Source organism: Aphelocoma coerulescens, chromosome 28 (assembly GCF_041296385.1).
Source record: "Aphelocoma coerulescens isolate FSJ_1873_10779 chromosome 28, UR_Acoe_1.0, whole genome shotgun sequence".
Lineage (NCBI taxonomy): Eukaryota > Metazoa > Chordata > Aves > Passeriformes > Corvidae > Aphelocoma > Aphelocoma coerulescens.
Window position 1 is genome coordinate 2,196,208 of NC_091041.1, and position 23,751 is coordinate 2,219,958.

Below are 23,751 nucleotides of genomic sequence, written 5' to 3' on the forward strand. Positions count from 1 at the left end.
TGGGGGATGCTCCCCAAGGAAGCTCAACCTGCAGGTCCCCTCCAAGGGCTCAGATCAGCTCAGTTGGCCAAACCCACCCTGCCCCTTCTCTCCATCCTGCACCTTCCCTCCCCACTGATTTCTTAATTAATTAATTAAAGTGGTGACAGCTGCTGGGCTTCATGATACCAACAGTGAATCAACAGCAGGTGGGTGGGCAGAGAGAAAGGGGCAAAAACCAGGAGAGCTCCAGGGTTTGGGTCCAACAGTGCCCCGATGGCCATCGGGAGAGCAGCCACACAGCCAGGACAGGAGCTCAGGACCCACTCCTTCCACGCCCACCAGTGCCACGTCCCCAGGGCTGGCTGTGCCAGGATGGAAATGGCTTTTGCTCCGTGCATCCCTGGGCTCAGGGATACCTTTGGATTGTCCCAAGTGACCCTTCAGACAGGCAGAGACAACAAGGCTGACCCAGAGCTCGATGGTGCAATCCCAGACCAGACCAACCCTGCTCCTGGGATGCACCTCCCACCCCAAAGCATCCACAGGGTGCAGAGGTGAGAGTCTACCCATTGATGGCAATGTCAGAGCCTCCTGCCTCAGTCCCCAGTCACCTGCGAGGTCAGAGAGCCCCTCGTGCCACGGGAAGGTGCCCCAGCCCTCCTGGGGCACAGCCCCCAGCCTTTCCTGGGAGAGAGTTTAGAGTTAAAGCAACACCGGTAGTGGGATTGTCAGCAGCACAAATGCACAATCAGGAGGGGAAGATGTGGGGGGAAAGCATCCAACTGGCGAATATAATACTTGGAAGGAAAAGCAGATTTTTAAAAAAATAAAAAATGAGGGGGTGGCAAAAAAAAAAAAATCTCAGGAAGTCATCTAGTCATTCCTGCTCTTTGCAGAAACAATAGACTCGGGATGCTGGCTAAGTTATAAATAATCCCGCTGGCTACACAACACAAATCCAAGACAGGAGCAGGGTAACTATCAGCTCCATGGAAAGTGAGTCACTACCTTCTTACAGCATTCCCAAAAAGGGAAAACACCACGGCCCCACTCCTGCTCTGCTCCACTGGCCAGGACCCCATCCCGGGGGGGCAGGAGCAGCTCGGTGACACAACGTGGCTCTGGGACACGGACATCCCGAGCCACAGCGAGCTCCAGCAGCCGTGAGGCTGATTCCAGAGCAAAGCAGGACACACAGCCTGACACAGAATCACAGAATCCCAGAATATCCTGAGCTGGAAGGGACCCTCAGGGATCATCAGTGCAGCCCCTGGCCCTGCACAGACACCCCAACAAGCCCACCCTGGGCATCCCTGAGAGCGCTGTCCAAACGCTCCTGCAGCTCTGGCAGCCTCGGGGCCGGGACCATTCCCTGGGGAGCCTGGGCAGTGCCCAGCAGCCTCGGGGGGAAGAACCTTTCCCTGAGCTCCATGCCCAGCCCTGACCCAGCTCCAGCCCTTCCCTGGGCTCCTGTCCCTGTCCCAGAGCAGAGCTCAGCCCCTGCCCCTCCGCCTCCCCTCAGGAGGAGCTGCAGCCCCCAGGAGCCTCCCCTCAGTCTCCTCTGCTCCAGCTGAACGAGCCAAGTGCCCTCAGCCGCTCCTCAGACCCTTCCCCAGCTCCGTGTCCCTCCTTTGGACACTCTCCAATAGCTTTGGATCCCTCTGATACTGCAGACACTGCGGGACCAGTGGCAAGAAAGCTCAAATTGGGGAAAATAATGGGAAGCCACCAACTCCACAACATCCTTCTCTTTTTAGAGAGGAAGTTGCCATTGTGAGATGCTTTGGCTGAGCTGTTTTCCAGATCCCTCCTCTGAACCTGAGAGCAAGCACAGAGATGAGACGAGCAAAGCACACGTGCCTCAAGATGCTGGTGAGACTGCCCCAGGCAGGGTGGGTGTGCTGGGGCCTCTGCCCCAAACACAGCCCTGCAGGAGGGACACGGCCCCTCTGGCCTGGCAGCTCGCAGGGCAAAGGGAAGATGCATCTTTTTGGGCACCCAGAACATCTTTGTGGCTTCTCTGTGTTTGTGGCTGACCAGGACACGGAGCACAAAGTGCAGCACCCAGGGCTGGGGTGTCCCTGCACGGCCACAGCCCCAGAAGGTCAGAACACGGAATCATGGAATGGTTTGGGTGGGAAGGGACCTCAAAGCCCACCCCATTCCACCCCCTGCCATGGGCAGAGACACCTTCCACTGCTCCAGGCTGTTCCAAGCCCCTGGCCTTGGACATTTCCAGGGATGGAGAGTCCCCAGCCTGTCTGAGTAACTGATAAAGGGAAAGAGCTTCCCAACTGGAGACTTGGAAGTGACATAAGTTCTCCTTTTTCTTTTTTTTTTTTTTTTTAAAAAAAAAAGCTTCCTGACTTGTTATTCCATTACCCAAATCTGGAAATGTAATCATATTAGTTCAGCTGCATTAACACAACAAAAAATCCCAACAAAAACTGTCTTAAAGATTGAATTGATCTCCAAGGAGTGAAGAGAAAGGAGAACAAAAGTCAGAAACCCGGAGCAAACAGCTCCCTCCCCTTGTGAGCACCATGGCCAGCCCAGCACCCAAGCCACTCTCCAATGACAGATTCACAGAGGATGTGAAATAATCAGGATGTGAAGTGATTTTTAAGAGCTTTTTCTGCCAGGCAGGTGAGGTAAAAGGTCACTAAGAGCCATGTGAGCTCACCCAGCTCAGCAACGTAATGCCGACTTTGTCACAGAGCTTAACTCAGCTTAAACAGACCTCAGACAAGGGGAAAACCCAGCCTCGAGCCAAGTGGGAAGTCCAGGCAGCTCGGAGGGACTGTGGGGGTGTGCAGTGCGGGCTCAGCAAGGCGATGGCTCCCAAAACCTCCAGCAGCCCAGGCAGCAGCAAAGCCTCTGCGCCTGCTCCCCGGGGAGCACTGCCCAAAGCACACCCGGTGTGGGAAGGGGCCTGGAGCAGCCACTGCTCCAGCCCAAGTGAAAAACCAAAAAGCCTCAACCCCCAGCCTGGGAGCTGTGGCTGGGGCCCTTCCAGGGAGCACCAGGAGCAACGGGAGGGGCTCCTGATGGGCTGGGAAATGTAGTGAATCCAGAGTGGTGTGAGCTGGAAGGGACCTCAAAGCCCATCCAGTGCCACCCCTGCCATGGGCAGGGACACCTCCCGCTGTCCCAGGCTGCTCCAAGCCCCAATGTCCAGCCTGGTCTTGGGCACTGCCAGGGATCCAGGGGCAGCCCCAGCTGCTCTGGGCACCCTGTGCCAGGGCCTGCCCACCCTCCCAGGGAGCAATTCCTTCCCAATCTCCCATCCAGCCCTGCCCTCTGGCACTGGGAAGCCATTCCCTGGGTCCTGTCCCTCCAGCCTGTGTCCCCAGTCCCTCTGCAGCTCTCCTGGAGCCCCTTTAGGCCCTGCAAGGGGCTCTGAGCTCTCCCTGGAGCCTTCTCCTCTCCAGGTGAGCACCCCCAGCTCTCCTAGCCTGGCTCCAGAGCAGAGGGGCTCCAGCCCTTGGGGCATCTCCGTGGCCTCCTCTGGAGTGGCTCCAGCAGCTCCACGTGCTCCTGATGTTGTTCCCCAGGGCTGGGGCAGCTCTGCAGGTGGGGTCTCAGCTGAGTGGGGCAGAGGGGCAGAATCCCCCCTCCCCTGCTGCCCACACTGGGGGCTCAACCCAGGGCACAGCCAGGAGTGGAGCTGCCACCAAAAACGAGTTGTTAGGATTAAATCTAATCCCTCTCCCTCGTGGAGCTGGAGCTCCTGCACCTCACAAGCCTTGGAATGACCACGCAGCCAGACAAACCCAGTTTGGGAGGAAAGGTGTGAACACTTTGAACCATGGACAAGAAATGAAGGAACCCTGCTTTAAATTTTTTTCTTCAAAAAGGAAAAAAAAACCCAACCCACCAACCAACCAACCATATGTGATGGGGAGGCACATCCACCTTCCCACAGCTTCTCGGGCCATTCATCATTTGGATAAAATCCAGTTTCACATTGAAATTCAGCTGGACTTTCAAATGCAAATCCGAGGAGAAGAGCAACATATGGTAGAGGTTAGTGCGTATTTTTCCTAATTAGATGGCAAACTGCTGCTTTGTATAACAATGTTAGCAGGGCAGGAGGAGCCTTTGCAAGGGACACCACATCGCTTCAGAATAAAATGTCCCAGAAAGCAGCAGGGGCCCAGGCCAGCCCCGCTCTCTGAGGAAAGGTCACGCACTCGCCGCCACCAGGATGGGTTTGTCACTTGCCAAAAGTGAGATTTGTCCCCCCCCAGCTTGGGCAGGACGAGGCAGAAAGGTAAGAGAGAGGATTGGCAACACCAGTGACCCCAAGGCTTGTCCTGAAGGACTTTGGCTTCTTCCAGGTCAGGTTGTCCCCTGGGACACCCCTGGATGCCACACACACACACCCACCTGGGAGGGCTTTTGGAGGGGGAAAACCTTACTGATTCCTCACCCCAGGGGCCAGGGATGAGGAAGGATGGGCAGAAGATGCTTCAGAGCTCCTTGAGAAGGGGAGGAACAGCTCTGCTTCAAGCAGTGCCCAGCAGCCACCACCAAACCTGCTGCCACCAGTCCCTAGGAGAGGCAGGTGCCACGGCCAGAGGTGACCCCAGAGCTTGCTGGCCACATCCAGTGCCCTCAGACAGCACCACCCACTTTCCTGGCAGGTTATTCCCAGCTAGGACAAGCCAAGGCTTATAGATGACTGTGCCTTGCCCTGCTTGCTCCAAAAAAAGCCACCTGCCCACGTCCCTTTGTGCTGGAGGCTGCCCTCCCTCCCAGCCCTGGCCCCAGAGGCTCTGATATGAAGCTCATTTATTTATTTTCAGTCCCTGTCTAACCAGGCAAACTCCCCTGCTAGAAAAAGCTTATGCCACATTAACTTCACCTCCTTCTTACTCCTGACGCAATCCCCAGCTAAATTTAGAGGAAGACGTTGCCTGAGGTCACTTTGGAGGTGGGGATGTGCTTCCCAGGGTTCACAGGCAGATGGACAGTGTTTTTTAGATTTTTCTCCCCGCTGGCTTTGGAGCTGGGCTACCTGGCGAGTTAATTGAAAAATTCAGGATTAAAAAATGAGGGCAGATGTCCTAGACTGCCTCTTTCCCTTCTTTACTGAGGGAGTGAGGCACTGGGGGCAACGTCCCTCCAGAAACATTAATCAGGGCAGGGAGAAGAGCATCCAAACAGCCACTGCAGAAACCCTCAAAAGCTGAACCAAGAAATCTCCCCTCACGGCTCAGATTTTCCCTTTCTGATGTTCGTTCAGATGTACTTGCACCCTGCAAGACAGAGACAGACAGACCAAGATCTCAAAGCTGCCATCCCTTCCCCAAACCAGAGCCAAACCCCTGTTTGGATGGCAGAGACAGAACAGCCCCAGTGAGGACACACCTGGGGACCCTGCCACCAGTCTGAGCCTTGCCCAGGAGCTGGATCCTCTGGCAGAAAAACCCCAAACAGTGACAAACCTGTGGGCACAGTGACATCTTTGGGCACTGCTTTGCTGCCATGGGGGGGCTCTGTCCCCTGTCTGTCCCCCCAAATGGGCTCTCTGTTGTTGCACAGCCCCGTTCAGGGGCCACGAGAGTTCCATGCCTGGCTCGCCTCAGGTGATCCCCAATCCTCAGCTGTGCTCCCAGGCCCCTGCACAATTACACATTCAGCACCACAATGTATTTCAGACTGTATTTCATGCCTCATTTGGCAACAAAATTAATTAAACTCTAAGTCACCAGTGAAGGAGTGCAGCACCTCTTCCCTCCGTGGGCGTATAACTCAATTTGTTTAAGCCAACGTGCTAATCAAGGCTTGCCAAGTATTTGGGGACCTCCTGGCAGAGGTGGCTCTGAGGTGTGCATGGGGTGGGCTCTGCTTGGAGGGGACCAGGCACCGACTGTCCCAGCACAGGGCAGCCTCTGAAAAAGCTCTGATTTCCTAAAATGCAATCCCTCCTCCATCAGCACCCACACATCATGCCAGGGCTGTGTGGGTCTGGGAGCTGCCCACTAGGTGGAAATCACAGAATCCTGGAATATCCTGAGCTGGAAGGGACCCTCAGGGATCATTGATCCAACCCCACACAGACACCCCAACAACCCCACCCTGGGCATCCCTGAGAGCGCTGTCCAAACGCTCCTGCAGCTCTGGCAGCCTCGGGGCCGGGACCATTCCCTGGGGAGCCTGGGCAGTGCCCAGCAGCCTCGGGGGGAAGAACCTTTCCCTGAGCTCCATGCCCAGCCCTGACCCAGCTCCAGCCGTTCCCTGGGCTCCTGTCCCTGTCCCAGAGCAGAGCTCAGCCCCTGCCCCTCCGCCTCCCCTTGGGAGGAGGGGCACCAAGAGGATCATTGCCCATCCTGGCTTCCCAAGCTGATCAGGTTGAGGCCCCTGCATGTATCCAGCTGGGCTGGTGGCTTGGGGATGTGCCAGGGAAGCCCCAGCACCCGGTCCTGACACTGCCCAGGTCCCTTGTCCTGGCCCCACAGGGACTGGTGGGCGACTCAGTGCCCCTGCTCCCAGCTTTTTGGAGGGGCTGGGAGAGCGCAGGATATCCCAGCTCAAACAGATGGGAATCCAACAGGCAGATAGACCCACGGAATGATTAGAGTTGGAAGGGACCTTAAAGCTCATTCCCACCCCCTGCCATGGACAGGGACCCCTCCCACTGTCCCAGGCTGCTCCAAGCCCCAATGTCCAGCCTGGCCTTGGGCACTGCCAGGGATCCAGGGGCAGCCCCAGCTGCTCTGGGCACCCTGTGCCAGGGCCTGCCCACCCTCCCAGGGAACAATTCCTGCCCAATATCTAAGCTAAACTTACTCTCTTTGCTTACTAATTGCTCCCCCCAGCTCCTCTTGTTACAGACAAGGCAGTGCTGGAGCTTGTCCCTGTTCTTGTGACACTGAAGGTGCACACCAAGCCCAGCTTCCCCTCAGCCCCTCCGATTTTTCCATCGGACCCACAGATCCCATCAGAGCCCCTGGAGCAGGCACAGCCTCCCTGGTATGGAATTGCCTCATCCAGGGAAGGAAAGAGCCCTGCTGGGAAGAGAGCCCTGCACTGCTTCAGCAATTCTGGCAAAGTTAAAACTGTGCTTAAACAAGGTCTGTGGCAAATTGGCAGTTTCTAAACAAAAGCTGTCACTTATCTCAGTACAGCTTTGGCTCTGGCACCCCCAGCATTCTCTGCTCTCCTTCCCAGTTCAAAATCTCAAATCCAGTCAGGAGGATTCTTCTCCAGGGTGGGAGATGAACAAAAAACCCCAAAAGAACCCCCAAAAACCTTCCCTTGAAAACATGCACCCTTCATCCCCCAAGTTAAACACACACACCAAGACAGGGACTGGGTTACATTTGCCTCTCCCCATCTGCCAGAGGAGCCCTGAGCTGCTGCCAGAGCATCCTCACAGCACTGTCACCATGTCCCTGCTCTTCCCAGACTCGCTCCTGCTGTGTCCACTAGAAACCAGCTGTGCCTCTGGCAGGACAGGAAACCCTCACTCCCAGTAATGAAATAGAATCCAAGGGGAAAAAATTAATTGCAAGGAAGAGAGAGCCCTTCGTATTTCAAGGCCAGGTTGGACGGGGCTTGGAGCAACCTGGGACAGTGAAAGGTGCCCCTGCCCATGGCAGGGGTGGGATGGGATGGGCCCAAACCATTCTGGGATTCTGTTTCAACCTCTCTGCAAAGGCACTGGAGAAATATCTGTGCAGGTGGGGAAGCCCTGGGAGCAGGACCGTGCACTCCAGGACACGAGGATCAGGGATGGGGTGTGACCCTGGATTAAGGGACACAGGTGTGAAGGTCTCCCCCTGCCATTTGTTCCCCCAAACATGTTATTTCCTGCACTCCCTGCCAACCTTTTCTTCCAGACCCTGCTTCCCATGTCCTGGGAAATGGGATACAGCCCATGGGAAAAACCGGGAGCAGGATGGGGAGGGAAAGGAGAACAGGAGCTTTCCAAGGGCAAAGACAGAAGCAAAGCAGAAAGCCCGACTGGCATGGAGGAGATGAACCTCAGTGAGAGTGTCCAGGCTCTGCAGCACACGGGTGTGTCCCTGTCACTCCTGGAGCATCCTCCTGCATCCCAGAGCGGGCTCTGCCAGCAGCAGCAGTGGAGAGGCTGCAGAGCAGTGGAGAGCAGGGGGTGCAGGGACTGTACTTGAGACCTCACAGCTCTGCAAGCTGGACCTGGCCATGGCAAGGCTCTTCACAGAATCCCAGAATGGGTTTTGGGTTAGAAGGGACCTCAAAGTTCATCTCCTTCCAAACACCTGCCATGGGCAGGGACACCTTCCACTGTCCCAGGCTGCTCCAAGCCCCAATGTCCAGCCTGGCCTTGGACACTGCCAGGGATCCAGGGGCAGCCCCAGCTGCTCTGGGCACCCTGTGCCAGGGCCTGCCCGCCCTCCCAGGGAACAATTCCTGCCCAATCTCCCATCCAGCCCTGCCCTCTGGCACTGGGAAGACATTCCCTGGGTCCTGGCCCTCCAGGCCTTGTCCCCAGTCCCTCTGCAGCTCTCCTGGAGCCCCTTTAGGCCCTGCAAGGGGCTCTGAGCTCTCCCTGGAGCCTTCTCCTCTCCAGGTGAGCACCCCCAGCTCTCCTTTGTCTTCCTTTGATAATGGCTAAACAGCAACATTTACTGTGAAACAAATGGTCACAGCAATGGGCTGGCAAGCGAATTCTTCTGCTTTGCCTTTTTCTGTCGTGGTGGCTCTGTGTTTGGCCTGCTTGGTGACAGTTTGCAGGGGCACGCCACAACAACACGCAGCCCGGATCCCAAACTCGAACGGCAAGTGCCAGTTCTAAATATCAAGCCCCATATTGCACACCTCATGTCTGCCTTTCATCATCCATCAAAATAGCAAGCGGAGCCCAGCACTCCCACTTCAGCATAAGCAAAACATGTGGGAACTCGAGGCAGTGAGTAGGAAAACGTGATACAGCCTTGCTAATAAAAGCTCCTGCTTTCCTCACTACGGAGAACAGTTGCAAATGGGTTTCTGCAGCCTGGGACTCGACTGCTGACAGCACGGTGACACAAACGCTGTGCTTGGCTCTTCCCAGCCCTGCAGCCGTGGTGTCCCTGCAAACCACGGGGCAGAGGGGAGCCCAGCACCATCCTGCTGCTCCAGACCGTGCCCATCCCGCTTGGAGCTTCCCAACCCCGGGCTGCCTGAGCACTCGAAATAATTAAACCTTCAAACAGCTCCCCCACAGCACCAATTAAAGAGACAACCCCAGCTTTCAGAGAATTTATGACTCTCAGTGCTGTTGCCACAGGTATCCACGTTTGTGCGTTGTTTAAAGCGGGTTTCAAAGGGGATCCGGGCTCGCCTCCCTCCAGGGAGAATCCATTTGCTTTGTTCACCAGACTATAACTTAAAATTTGTTACATGCACCAGCTTGTAACCCTTTGAAAAACTCCCTCCTTCACCAGCTTCAAATGGACTTGATGAACTTCCCCCGATCAAAGCAATTCCCTCACAGGGAGCCTCAGCTCACCAGCAAGGAAGCACCCAACGAATTTTGGGGGTGGGAACCACAGCACGGGCCAGGAGGGGACTCACCCTTCCCAACCCACCCGAGAGCCCAAGCAAAGAGCCCAACCCACTCCAGCACAAAGAAGGAAAAGGCACTTAATGCTGAATTAGCTTATTTTAGAGGGGAGAACAAGGAAAACCATTAGCAGAGGTTTTCCTTGTTGAGAGCAGAATAATTTGTCAGCAGGAGACCCCTGGGCTCCCATCCCAACAGGACGCAGTCCTGGCACCCCACACCATTTGGGATGGGAAGGGAGATGGTTGCACACCCTCCACATTACCCACAGGTGGAAGTGCTGCTCGTGTGCTGCTCCAGGAGATGTTTCACCTCGCATGGCCACGTGCCTTGGGTTTATCTCCCTGCTCTGCGGAGCCCAAACCCCTTTGCTGGAGCAAAGGTGCAGCCAGCACGCACCAAGCCTGCAGAAAACTCAGCAGCCACGAGGTCACAGCACAACTCTGCTGCCTGCGGCCACTCCCACTGCCTTGATGTCAATTAAAATGGTCATTTCCATGTGAAATTCAGCCCCAGTGGTTTCCTGCTCGAGGCAGGGCTCGGTGAGGCGCTGGGAGGGAGCTTGCTGCAGCTCAGATTAGTCATTTGTGAACTGTGATACGACGGGGGACGCGCTTCGGGATGTTTTGCTGCTGCAAGTAACAAACACTTTTTGGGGAGGGGATGGTGAAACCCTCTGAGGAGCAGGACCACAGGCACGGGCTGAGCACCGTGGCTAAAATAAAACCCTGGCAGCAAACAGCCCATGCTGGAAAACACTGGTTGCAGCTCCCTGCCCCAGGAAGACCAACTTCCCGCGGTGACCTATATGTGCTATAAATGCTGCAGCCACGGCCTGGGTGACGTCAGCTCCATCCTTGTGGCAATTGTTGGGTCTCTCCTTGCCAAGAAAAGGCAAAGCGGAGGTGCTGGATTGTCCATGCGGCAGGGGAGCGAAGCCAGTTCCTCCCCGGAGCATTTGAGGACAGAAACGAGGGAAACGGTGGCAGGGCTTAAAATAAAAGCAGGAGACAAAGAGGAAAGCAAAGGGATCTCAACGCTGGAGGGTTTGCATGAAGACTTTGAATTTTTCTGGCCTCGGGGAAAAAAAGGGGTTCCCGTGGTAAAGGGGCCACAGCTTGGCCAGGGCAGTTATCAGAAACATGGAATTTTTCAGGTTGGAAAAGATCTTTGAGATGTTCAAGTCCGACTGTCAGCCCAGCACCATGTTCACCACTAAAGCACGTCCTCAAGTGCCACATCAACACCTGCTCTGAACACTTCCAGGGATGGTGATTCCATCACTGCCCTGGGCAGCCTGTGCCAGTGGTTAACAACACTTCTGGGTACAGAAATGTTGAATTTGAAAAGGATTTGAATTTGGGGCAATTTTATCACTGGGATTCCCTGTTTCAAATGGCTCTGCTCCTTTATTTGCCAGCTGGACTTGGGAAGCAACAATCTCATTTTGGCCCAGACTGATCAGTCAGTGCTTTGCTCCCTTCCCTCAGCCCAGGAAAGAGCCTGGAGGTAACAGCTCCTCTGGAGGGGAAGAAGAATAAAAGCTGCACACTGCCCCAGCATTTCCACAAGGAGATCGGATGAGGGGGATCATGAATTCCCATGTCCAAGCCAACTACACCAACCCAGGGACAGGTTCCCATCCTGGGTGGGCAGAAGGATAGAACACCAATATTTCTGGCACACGAGACAAGAGCAGTTTGTTATCCTGAGGTGACCACAAGAAGCCCAAATAAAGAGATCCTGGCACTGTGGTGCACAGCACAGAGCTAAGACTCAGACAAATCAGGGTTTGCTTCTCCTTTGCAGGCAGAGGGGAAATGCTGCACTGCCTTCAGTGCTGGTCCAGGCCCCGGACTGAGAAGTGCTTGGAACACATGTGGCACATTAAAGATGATGCCCAGGCCTTCCTGCGTGGCAAGATTTAGGGTGATCACCTCCAGGTGCAGGTTATGGTGTGGCTGTGAGGTGCTCTGCTCCCCCAGCAAGTCCAGATCCCCAAATCCAAGGACCATCTGCTCTCCACCCTCTGACCACATCAGGGTTAATGATGGTTCCACTTCAAATCAAAGTTTGAGCTGGATGGCTGCCTCTGTCTTGGGGGATGAACAACCCTGGGGGTTGAACTACCTTGGGGGATGATCAAGGCCAGGCTGGCCGGGGTTTGGAGCACCCTGGGATAGCGGAAGGTGTCCCTGCCCATGGCAAGGGGGTGGAAAAAGATGAACTTTAAGGTCCCTCCCAACCCAAAGCGCTCCATGACTACAATTCTAACTAGTACCTGATTGCACCCTGCTGTCAGTCAGTGAATAAAGCTAAACCAACACCAACAAACTGTGAGAACAACCCCTTGCCATGTTCTAGGACCTTGTTTAGACACCCTGGATCCTTCTAGCAGGCAGAGCACAGCCCTGTGCATGGCACAGCTCGCTGATGCCTTACTGCAATTATCCACCCCTCCAGCAAAAAGCCAAAGATTCAGGAGCAGGGAGAAGTCCCAAAGCTGAGTCTCAGATGAAATTTGTCCCCTGATCTCCAGGTGAGGCCAAAGGGCTGACCAAGGGATAACTGTGCTGCTGGAGCAAAGCTCCTGCCCCACACCCAGCCCTGAGCTGCATTCCCAAGCCAGGATGGCCATGGCAGGATGAGGGAGCCTCTGCAGCGTCCGAGGCTGGGACAGCAGGGATTGTGCAGGGTCCCTCAGAGCAGTTGTATAACACCAGTGCTCTGTTTTCATGAACTGCTCCCAGTCAGGCTCAGAGCAGCCCAGAGGAAGGGTGGTGTCAATGTTACCTTTCACTCACCCGAAAGAAAAGAAGGGCTGGGGGAAGAATCAAAGATTCGGTGTCGTGTGGGCTGCAGGGGGGTCCGGCTGAGCCGCAGGGCCCCGCTCCAGCCCCTGCTCCTGGCCAGCACCACGGACCCGGCAGCCAAGGCAGGCTCTGAGCAGGAAATGGATTAATGGGAGCTCCTGCACTGCTCCTCTCTCCCCAGCGTGGAGCACGTCTTTTGTGGATTATTTTAACAGCACAAGGAACACTCTCTGCAAAGATCAGCTTCCATCTGGGTTAACCCGAACGTTTTCTCCCCTCCAGTTTCCTCCAGCGCCCACTCAACAGCTTCCCTCCCTGCAAAAGTGTTTGCTCCAAACCATCCTGACATGCAGCTGAACAGCTCAGTCTGAGAGCATCACGTTTCCCTGGTCCAGAGGGCAGGAGCAGGGCAGGGCAGACTGCCCATCCCGCTGCTGCAGCTTCCCCAGTGCCCCACTGGGGCATCAAAGCTGCTCTCCAGAAATCCCAGCCCAGTCTCTGGGATGCCTCCCAGTGTCACAGCACAGCCAGGAGTTTCCCTGCACCACTGGAGCCAGCCCAGGGTAAGGAAAGTCGAGTTTGAACCATTCACAAAGTGTTCAGCAAAAAGGGCAGATTAGCTGAACTTCCCTCACACCAGGGGCTGTGCAAGCCCTGCATAGAGCAGCTTCCCTGGGCATTCCAATCCTGGCACAGCACTGCCCAGGAATTCCCCACCTGAGCCTCAAACCAACCAGCACATTTTCAGTCTCCAATTGCAGGCACATCTCCAGCCCACTCCTCCCCACCACCCTGCTCCCAAAGCCCTCAGATGTCAGCATCCCTGGTCCCCTCTTGGCACCCTGCAGGGCTTTGCAGATCCCCTTGGGAATGCTGAGATCCCACCCAAGAGCAGGGAGCTGCTGGAGGGGCTGCATGGAGCACACCCCCAAACTGCACCAGGAACGAGCCACCACCACCCCCTCTTCAGAGGGGAACAGCAGAAGTCTTCCAGGGCAGTGCAGACACATCTGAGCAGCTTAGAGAACAGCCCTGTCTGCTCCCAGGCTCCTGGAGCAGTGGGACAACAACCTCCAGCTCGGGCAGCAGCTTCTTAATGGGAGCCAGATCAGCTTTGCCCACCCAGAGACACGTGGAGCAACACGGAAACCATGCAGAGAAACAGCAGCAGAGCACCACCAGAAAAACACATCACCAAAGAACAGAACCCCCTCTGCTACGGCGTCTCTGGAACCAAACACAGATTTATTGCAAGAAACATTCTGGTATAAGGGGAAAAAAAAAAAGATGACAGTACCTGATCCTCCAAACTGAGTGCTCGCAAGGGTCGTGGGTCTGTTTTTTCCATTAGCCACTGGCAAGGGAAACATCTAGAAAAACAAGGAGATGAGAGAGAAGGGAAGAGAAAAGAGATTTCAGTGTGTTGGTTTTACTGTGCTGCTGCAAAGGGGTCACGCTGGGGGAGGGGAGGGGGAGAGCAGCCCTTTATTGATGCAAAAAACTTTCCTGGTGTCCCTGCTCCATCGCTCAGGAAGGGCAGGAGGGAGGCACAGCCCTGCTCTGACACACACACCCCCACCTGCACAGCCCCTGGCTCCTCAGGGCAGCTGGAAACCAGCCAAGGAGCATCCCTGCTGTGGTCCAAACCAACAGTTTCATCCCTAAATTGCTCACCCCGGCTACAGGTGAGCCCTGGGGAAAGGCCGACTCCATTCATAAACAGCCAGCAGGATAATGACAGCAAAGCTCCTTTTATCCCTCACTCTCCCAGCTCCCATCCCACACCTCCAGCCACATGCAGGGCCTGGGCAGGACAAGGGCTGCCCATGGGTCTGGCTGGCACGGGCAGGGAGGGCTTGGGATGACCCCCAGCCTCATGGAGCAGCTCCTACCCTGCTGCTTTGGGGGCTGCAGCAGCACCAGGAGCTGACACAGCCCTGGGGCCTGGGGGGAGAAGCTGCTCCAAGGGCAAAGGCAGTTACTCATGATTTAAAAAATTAATGTATTTCACAGAATCGGTCGCTCTGGGGACTTGTTTGCTCTGTCGCTGCAGCTTCATTATCACAACTGAGCCTCTCCTGCCAGGAGCTTCCTCAAAAATACTGCACACCTCGTCACCTAACCTGTATAAATATTTTTAATAAAAGTTGGGAGAGTTTCAGAGGCTGCTATTTAATAATTTACATGCACCTGCGTGCAGCAGAAAAGAAAACTAATTCTCCTCCACACAAATGGAGCTCCAGCCAATAAAACAACTGGTGGGAAAACGTTCAGTGAATTAACATTTTAATATCCTTTTTCTACTCAAGATACTTTCACCACCAAGTCATTTGAATTTTTATTATTTTTAGCTTTGTAATGTCTGAGTAACTTAAAAGTTTAATGCTTTGAAGATTAAACAATGTAATGGCACAAGAGCCTACAGAAAGGCAGCGTTTCATGCCCTGACATAGCTGATGTCTGGCCGTGGTCAGAAACATTCCTTTGTACAGAACTGTCTGCCCAGCTTTGTTTTCACAAATGCTGGGGAGAAAAAAAAAAACCAAAACAACAACAAAAACCAGTTAAATGTGGTAGAGATGCAAAGAGAGCAGTTAAGGAACCAAGTGCCATTCATAAAGAGCACAAATTTGGGATGGTGTACGTGCGTGCGCGGGGTGTAGATGTTTTATACACCGATTTAAATGAAGGTGTAAACAGTGTTTAGTGCTCACCCCAGCTGCCTGCACACACCTGCCCTCACCTGCCTGCCCACAGCCCCCTGGCATGTGCCCCGAGGCTGCTGCTCACCCCAGGGGCTCCCGAGGTGTTTGGGGTGGCCCAGCAGCCCCACCATCGGATGAGCTTTGTTTCCTCAGGAAGTTGGGCTAGAAAATACAAACAAACCCCAAAGATTGCAGCTCCCGCTCCTCTGCACCGCTGCAGGCCAGGGGGGGGGTTCTGCAAACGTCTCCAGAAGTGCTGAAATTGGAACTGAGGTGGCTGATCCCACCCTGCCCGTGCTCACTCCCTCTTGTTCAGGTGGGGAAGGAGATTAAGATTAAACTCCCGAGGGGCAGGTCTGTGTGTGTGAGCAGGGGGGAAGGGATGCACCGTGAACAGACCGGCAGGGAGCACACACACACACACACACACAAAAAACAAACAAAAAATTAAAACAACCGCACTGCCGGCTCTTTTCAGGAGCGTTTCTGCTCAGCACTTGCTGAGGCTGAAAAACCCAAGGTTTGAGCAGCAAATGTGAGTGGAGAAAATGAACAGCCTTGTTCCATTGTGCACCCAGCACCTTCTGCTTCTGCAGAACAGGAGTGTCCCCCCCCAGGGCAGCGATGCCCAGCACCCCCAAAACACCCCCACACCCCTCTCAGCCCTGGGAACCCCTCCCCTCCTCCACCTGCTTGGAGAGAGATTTTGAGGATGATGCAACACCTTCCTGCTCTCCCTCCCCAGGGGATTTAGGAGTCATGGACCCCTTCCTGCAGCAGGGCAAGTGGGGATGCTAAAGCACAGAATCCTGGAATATCCTGAGCTGGAAGGGACCCTCAGGGATCATCAGTGCAGCCCCTGGCCCTGCACAGACACCCCAACAACCCCACCCTGGGCATCCCTGAGAGCGCTGTCCAAACGCTCCTGCAGCTCTGGCAGCCTCGGGGCCGGGACCATTCCCTGGGGAGCCTGGGCAGTGCCCAGCAGCCTCGGGGGGAAGAACCTTTCCCTGAGCTCCATGCCCAGCCCTGACACAACCTCATGTTGTCAAAGAAGGGTGATGGAGAGGGGGGAACCCCGGGTTACCCCTCCACACTTATGACTTGCCAACCCCAGGAGGTGCTTTGGGCTTTTTTCTTGCTCCCAGCCTCTTTTTCCACTGAGGTGTGGGCTGAGGCTGCCCCGAGGAGCCTGGCACAAGTCATACATGAAGTGCCTTCGCTGGCGTGTGTCGCTCACAGGCAAAGTTCATCCACCCACTGCAAATTTCCTTTCTGCTTTTAAATGCTGCTTTAAAAATAAACTGGGGGGAGGGAGGAGATGAACCGGAGCTGGCACCTACCGAGGGACCCAGGCATTGAGGAGGGACCCAGGCATGAGCTCTCAAGGGTTGTAATTGGGTCATTACTCGGCCTTTGTTAGATTTGAATAATGTAGATTTAAACGGTTATGTAAAATCCCCCACCTTAAGTCGCTGTATTTGGTTTTTCAAGTCCTACCTCCAGCCTCCCTGAGAGCTGACAACGACTTCTGCATTCCCTCCTAGCTCGATTTCCACCCCTCCTAAAGAATTTATTCTCCCTCTGTTTCTCCCAGAGTAAAAGAGGCAAATCCAGAGCACAGGAAGATCCAAATGCCTGCATGCTCCCCTGAGGAGGTTATAGCCAAGAGACCCCACACTTCATACAGCAAACTCCTAAGGAAGAAAGGGAATTTGCCAGAAACAGGGAACATCGAGCAGCATTTCATTGATTGTGCACATCTAGAAGTGCATCGCTTCTCAAATGAAATCAGTGCTCACTCTCTCCCCTCTCCCACCTGATGAACTCCAGGCTGAACCAACCTCAGGCCTGAACTCCAAACCTGAAATCTTATTTTGCAGCATGGAAAGTATCCAGCTGTTAATTCGGGGAGAAGAGGGAATTTGACTCAAAATACATTGCCAGCAGGACATTTTATACACGCTCACTTAAGACAGACCTTCCTGACTACAGCCCCAAACGCCCACTGCGGTGTGAAGTCAAACTTTAAACTCTACAACTGCTTCGCTCTGAGCAAAACTCAAGAGTTTTATCATGGAAATGCAGGTGCTGGGCCTTGGCCGGAGCAGGGCACGGCTTCAGCATCCTCCAGCAGAGCAGCAGGAGCTGCTCCAGCCCTGCCTGCTGCCAGCAGTTCGGCTCCCACCCCCGGATCCGGGGCCGGGGCCGCGGCGCAGCGGGAGCAGCAGGTCCCGTGTGACTGCTCAAGCCCCTGCCCACCCTGCGGCGAGCCAGAAAGCCCCTCTGCCAGGCAGCTCCCCGCAGCATATGGTTAATACTCTGCTAATAATCACGGCTGTTAACAGCACCTCGCTCCTGCCAGAGCCCCGGCTGGCACTGGCACGCGCCCGCTCCCGGCTCGGCTGGCACTCGGCGGCACCAACACACCCGGGGCTGCTCCGCTCCCCTGTCCCCTGCCCGGGGTGTCCCTGCCCCTCAGAGCAGCTCAGCCCAGCCAGGACACCCGTGTGGCACCCACTGCACACCAACGCTGGCACAGGCGAGACACTGCCTGGGGTAACCAGTAACCACAAAATGTCCGAGAATCCTGGAATATCCTGAGCTGGAAGGGGCCCTCAGGGATCATGGATCCAACCCCGCACAGACACCCCAACAACCCCACCCTGGGCATCCCTGAGAGCGCTGTCCAAACGCTCCTGCAGCTCTGGCAGCCTCGGGGCCGGGACCATTCCCTGGGGAGCCTGGGCAGTGCCCAGCAGCCTTGGGGGGAAGAACCTTTTCCTCATATCCAGGTTCTTGTGATTGAGCATCTCCCGACAGCACAGGCCAAGGGCAGCTCCCCCCATACACAGCCTGTGCTCATCAGGCTGAGCTGCAAAGCCTGGCAGCCACCAAAGCCCAGCCTAATCAATAGGCTGAGCTGCCCACTCGGGTCTATAGGCAGGATGCTTTCTCGAAAGCTCCTCTCCAGATCTGCCAGCCCATCTGGGCCTGCTGCCAGGCAGCAGTGGTGAAGGCAAGCTTACAAATTACCTGCACTTTGGGGCAATTAGAAAAGGCAATTTATTTGGGGGTAGAGGTAAGTGTGCTACCATGCACACCCCAAAGCATCACTGGGCCTTTCCTTTGACTCCTGCTCACTTACAGATTCCTTCGATTTCTGCCCTTTTTGGCAAATTACAGTGGCACAAAGCTTTTGGTGAGTGCTTTGGAGCCCAATATCTACCCAATGGATTTATTTACTAAAGAGGGGATGAGTCTCTTCTTTCAGGAGTGCAGGCCCAGTTTGCAGCATCTCGCACAACTCTGTCATTGACTGACCCCAGGAACTCATGGCAGGCCATGCCACCCCCTTAGGGCCTTAAAATTCCTTCCCTGCACAGCAAAACCCAGTACAGGACTGGACCACAGACTGCTGGGGCTGAACACATTTTCCCTAGAAAAAAGGAATCAAAACACTGATCTGGAGCAAACGCTTCCAGCTGCTCTGAGTATCTCTACTTTTCCTTCCCCTCTACTCTGCTGGAGAGGATTACTGAACCAATGCTCCACTCCTGTTTATTCAAAGAAAAATATAAATACACTTGAAAGAGCAAGCTTTGTGGTCAAAAATCCTGTATCCCAAGGACACAGGGAGAACAAGCCACGGAGCACCTCTTCAACAGACCCATCTCCTGTCTAGGAAGCTTTTCCATTTCAGCTCCTCATCCTCGAGGAGAGATGTTAATATTCCCTTTATGCACAGCGAGGAGATGGGTGTGCGGGGATGAGGGTTTGTGAAACAGAGCTGGCTCCGGTCCAGGCTGCGCCGGAGCCCATCGGCCAGTGGATTCTGGAGGGAATGTCTTCGAGTCATTTGCTGGCAAATGACATTTGCAGGCCCTGATGCTGTGAGCAGCTACCCCCAGCACCTCTACACCAGCCTTGGAGGAGCACAGGATGAGTTCTGGTCCTTCCCAGAATCGTACCATGGAAAAGCATCGAATCCGAACCCAAATTGAACCTTTTTGGTGGGGATTCACCTCCAGGGATGGAAACATTTGTGTACAGAGGGACCAGGTCAGGACTCCTGCAGGGAATACAGCTCTAGGCATGCAAATGAGGATGGGTGGTTAAATTGGAAAAGAAGGCCTTGGGGGTTTTTTTAAAGCTCTACATGGGGAGTGGGATTTGATTTTTTTTTTCCAAGGAGGAGAAAAAATGAAGCGGGAGCTGCTGCAGCCCCCATCAGGGAGCAGATTCTGGGTTACTGACCCAAAGTGCAGTTGATGGAAAGCCCCAGGGCTCCTGCCAACCTGCAGGACCTCTGAGAGGGACAAATAACCACAGCAAGCCCTGAGCAGATTCCAGGTTTTACGGGGATACCACCACTGCAGGCCCTGTACCCACTGTAACGTGTTCTACTGGAAAAGCCCATCACCAGCAACGTTAACAGAACCAGCCTCCCAAGAAAAGTGTGAAACTGGGAGAACTGGGCCTCTCCTGCAGGAGAGCTGCTCTTGAGGGGCTGAGAGACCTCCCTCCCCCGTGCCCCTCTCCAGCACAGAGCCCTGCCAGCACAGGTACAACCCCCAGCTGCAGCAAAGGTTTATTTCCCAGGGCTGAACCTCAGCATGTGGAGGCAGAAAAGCGGATGAGCCTCAGCACACCCACAGGTGCCACAGCCACCGGGACAGCAGGTGACCCTAGCTCTGCCCTGCCACCCCTTTTTGTCCCTTCTCCTCCAAGGGGCAGGAACATCAGCCTGGCAGGGTGATGTGGGCTGGGTGACCCAGGCTGGGGTGACTCTCACGGCCATTCCCCCTGCTGGAGCTGTTGTTTCTATCTCTGCAGCACGTTTGCTTATCTCGACAGCAAGACACACGCTCCGAGTGCCATGAGGGTGCAGCACACAACAGAGGAACCCCACAGACAGTTATTTGCCTTTGAACACCAGCTCTGCCCTCCATGAGTCACCTGCCAAGGAGAGGCGGCACCGCTGGCAGTGCCACGGTGGGATGTGCCAGGGACTAACCCCGCTCTGCTGTGACTAAAGGGACTTCTCCTCCCTCCGAGCTGTGCACACCCTTCGGGGGGAACTCTTAGGTCCTGTTTCTTTGAAAATAAACAGCTCCTAAATGCAGCTCAAGGTTTCCAGGATACAGAAGAGCAGAGCATGGGGAGCACAAGTGTCCAACTCCTGCAAAAATAACGTGCTGGAGAGCTTGGACATGTTTCAAACTGTGACAAAATAACCTGTGGGAGCAAAAGTTTAATAGTCTGGATCGAGGGAGAGGAAAAAAGCTTGATTAATCAGCTACTGAAGTTACATCTCTGCAGGGCTGCAGAAACAGTCACCCAGCGAGCATTTAAACAGAGAATACACAACTCTGTTAATTCCCCCAAAATTTCCCATCCAGAAAAGAAACCTCTCCGTCCTCCCTGCGAGGGAACAACACACGTCTGAGGGGAAGAGGGGGAGAGGAGGGGCAGAGGCTTTGCTTTAACTTGAAAATAAACAAGTTGCAGCACATGTGCACGCACACAAACACGGCACATCTGAAACCCATCATGTCCAATTTACGGGCTCACATTTCCTCCCCTGTGCAGCTCCCAGCCCCGGGGCTGTGCAGCCCCCCGGCCGCGCTCGCTCACCATACTGAAGTCCAGCAGGTCACTGAGCTCTTTGTCTGTCCCAACTGCAGCCATTCTCTGCTGCTGCTGATTCATATTCCCACAGACTCAACAGTGGCAGTCCTGGAGAAAGCGAGGGGGAGGGGAGAGAGATATTTTAATGACTACAGCAAACTACCCACCCCATTGATGAATATTTGAAAAAGACAGAGCGGAGGGGCGAGAAAAGAAAAACCCTGAGCGCGTCTGCAGCGTCCAACTCCGGGGCCAGAGCACAGTCGGAGTCCTCACACAGCACCCAGCGGCACGAACAAGCGCTCCATTGACCAGACACACTTGTATGTTAGTTTTTTGCTGCCAATTCCACTAGTTCGGGCCAATTCTGTTCCTGGCGTGTGGCGAATGAAGGGGGGGAAAGGGAAAAAAAAAAAAAAAGGGGAAAGAAAAAAAAAAAAGAGTCAACTCATTTATCAAAGGGTTCAGGCAAGTTATCACTCAGGCGCTTGTCTGGCTCGGCTCGCCCCCTCGCCTTCCCCCACGCTTGCTCCCCGCAGGAGGCTCTCTTGTCCTTGCTGAGTTTTGTTTTAAAAAAAAAAAAAAAAGTGAAAAAAAAAAAAATAAAAAGTCTGATGTTACAGCTCTTTCCTTCGGGTCGTCGAGCACCTGCAGCTGCTTTTTCAGGGGCTGTGTTTGGGGATGCCCAGCCAGGCTGTGCTCAGTGAGAACTGAACCTCTCCACTCCCAAAAGGGACTGGAAACAAAAAAATTTTGTTTTCGGAGTGTTTTTGCAAAAATAAAGCCCTCCAGGCAACCTTGCAAGATAGGTAAATATTATTCTTCCTAATTTTGCAGATTATTTTTTTTCAAAAGGGAGATTGATCTTTTTGGCCAGCTTGCTATGATAGAAAAATATTTCTTTGGGAGGGAAGAAGAGAGGCCTGGGATGAGATAAAAGATTCCTTTTTTTTTTTCAGCCTTTTTTTTTTTTTAAGGAACTCATTCATGGTTACAAAGGGCAGCTGGCCAATAAATTTAACTCATTAATCATAAGGTTAAAAAAAAAAAAAAAAGAAGTAAAAAAAAAAAAAAGAAAACTCCACACGATCCAAAGTGTTTGTAGGCTCAGCCACTACATTTCAATGAAGTTTCATAAAAAAAGGCTGAAATCAGCCCAGCGTGTAAAAAGCCTTCACCACTATAAAAAACAGCCAGGGAATTTTCTTTTTTTTTTTTTTTTTCTTCTCCTTCTTTTCATTTTCTTTGAAAAGCCTTTTTCAAAGTGTCATCAGTGCATCTGGTCAGTGTTTTTAAAGCCACTTTCCCAACCTTCTGCCCCGGTGCCTCAAGTGTGGCTGGGGGAGAAGAAACCCCGGAGAACGCGTGGAAGGAGGGAGGGGGGCACATCACTTCCCAGCCCCCCCAAAACCCTGCACCCCCGAGGCACCCGGGGACAACGTGAACAAAACCCGTGGCCGCCCCAAAGCCAGGCTGGGGGGGGGTTATTTTTATTTATTCCGCGCACACTTTCTGACCCCAGAGCAGCCCGCGGGGCCGGGGCGCTGGGCCGGGTCCCCCTCCCAGACGTCCCCGTGCCCCCGGGGTCCCTCCCCGGCCCGGACAAAGGCTCGGCGGCCGCGGGACAGGCGCGGGCCGGGGCTGGGGGTGAAGTTGTTCGCTGCCCCCCACCCGCGACCCCCGCGCCGTAGGGAGGGGGTCCCGGCGGGCAGCCCCCAGCCCCCGCCCAGACCGGACCGGAGAGCGCAGGGGGGCGAAGCGGCCCCCACGGGCCCCCTCCCAGCCGCGGGGCGAAGCCGAAGCAGCCACCCCCGCGCTGGGTCCCGCGGCTCCCGCAGCCCCCCGCGCCGGGAAGGGGCTCAGGGACCCCCGGGGGGGCTGCGGCGGGCCGGGGGCGGCCGGCGGGCTGCGCTCGGCTGAAGTTCGCAGCAGGACCGAGCGCGGGCCCCCCCTCCCCGGCGGGGACCCGCGCACCCCCTCCCAGCCGCCCCGCACGCCCCCCGAGCCCGCCCCGCCGCTGCCGCCCCCCCTTTCCCCGGCCCCGGCAAACTTTGCCGAGGGGACAATAGCGCCGAGCCCGTCCCGTCCCGCTCCGCGCCCGCAGCCGCGGGCGCACCGAGCGAGGGGGCCGCGCTCCGAGCCCCGCCACACCGGCACCCCCAGCTCCGGCACCCCCCGCGCCCGCAGCGCCGGGACCCCCGCTCCGCGCAGCCCCGGGGCGGCGCGGCCGGGTTGGCTCGGTTATTATTTTACTATTTATATATAATTATTTTTTTTTTTTACCTGTTCCAGGCCCGGCGCGCCCGGGGCAGGGGAAGCGCATGAAGGGTGTCGGGGGTCGCGGCGGGGGCGGGGGCGGCCGCGGCGCCCAGGCCCGGGGGCGGCGGCGGCGCCTATTGTTCTCCGCCGCCGGCGGATACAATGTAGCGAAGCGGCGCGATCGCCCCGCACCGGGCGGCGCGTGCGCCCCGGACCGCCCCGCGGCCCCGCCCCGCGCCGGGCCGGGCCCTAACGCTGCTGCTGCCGCCGCCGGGGCCGCCGCTGCCGCCGCCGCTCCGCCTCCCGCCGCTGTCCCGCCCGCCCGCCCCGCGGCCCCCGCATGGTTCCCCCCGCGGCGGCGGCAGCGACGGCGTCTCCCCCCCGCAACCCCCCCGCGCCCGCCTCTGCCGCCTCCCCCCGCACGCCCGCCCGACCCGCTGCCGCACGCCCCGCCCCCGGCGTATCCCTCCGCTGCCCGTACGAGCAGCGGGGAGCGGGGGGATGATGCCGCCCCGCGCGCGCCCCGGGGGCACCGGCACACGCGTGGCCGCACCGGGGGCGGCGGGATGGGGCCGCGGCGGCGCGGCGGGGGCACCGCCGTGGTGGGGACTATGTTTCCTAGCGGAGGGGGACGGTCAGCTGCGAGTGCAGCGACGGTGACGACACGGGAGCTCCGCGAGATGGACTGATAAGACAGGGGGGCTCCGACCAATGGAAAGGCTCTGCTGGTCTGATTGGCAGGTGATGCGGCCAACCAGAGCGCGGGTTGCCGCGGTCCCCGCCCACCGAGCGCGGGGGCGGGGCGGCGGGGACCGGGGGCGGCCGC

General features: G+C 55.9%; 1 protein-coding gene across 11 annotated transcripts in view; it reads right to left on the minus strand.

Annotated features, from left to right (window-relative positions):
- TCF3 (transcription factor 3) overlaps nt 1-23,123 on the minus strand; it is an 84,240-nt gene extending 61,117 nt beyond the window's left edge. For 4 of the 11 annotated variants that reach the window (XM_068997422.1, XM_068997413.1, XM_068997415.1 and 1 more), the window contains exons 1-3: nt 22,950-23,122; nt 20,673-20,774; nt 13,628-13,700 (exon numbers count right to left, since the gene is read on the minus strand). In XM_068997422.1, the coding sequence (XP_068853523.1) occupies nt 13,628-13,700; nt 20,673-20,747 (148 nt within the window). In that variant the 5' untranslated portion in view covers nt 20,748-20,774; nt 22,950-23,122. Of the gene's footprint in view, nt 1-13,627; nt 13,701-20,672; nt 20,775-22,949 lie in introns of all 11 variants that reach the window. The other 7 variants (XM_068997423.1, XM_068997419.1, XM_068997417.1 and 4 more) reach the window with 3 other exon arrangements.
- Nucleotides 23,124-23,751: the final 628 nt, after the last annotated feature.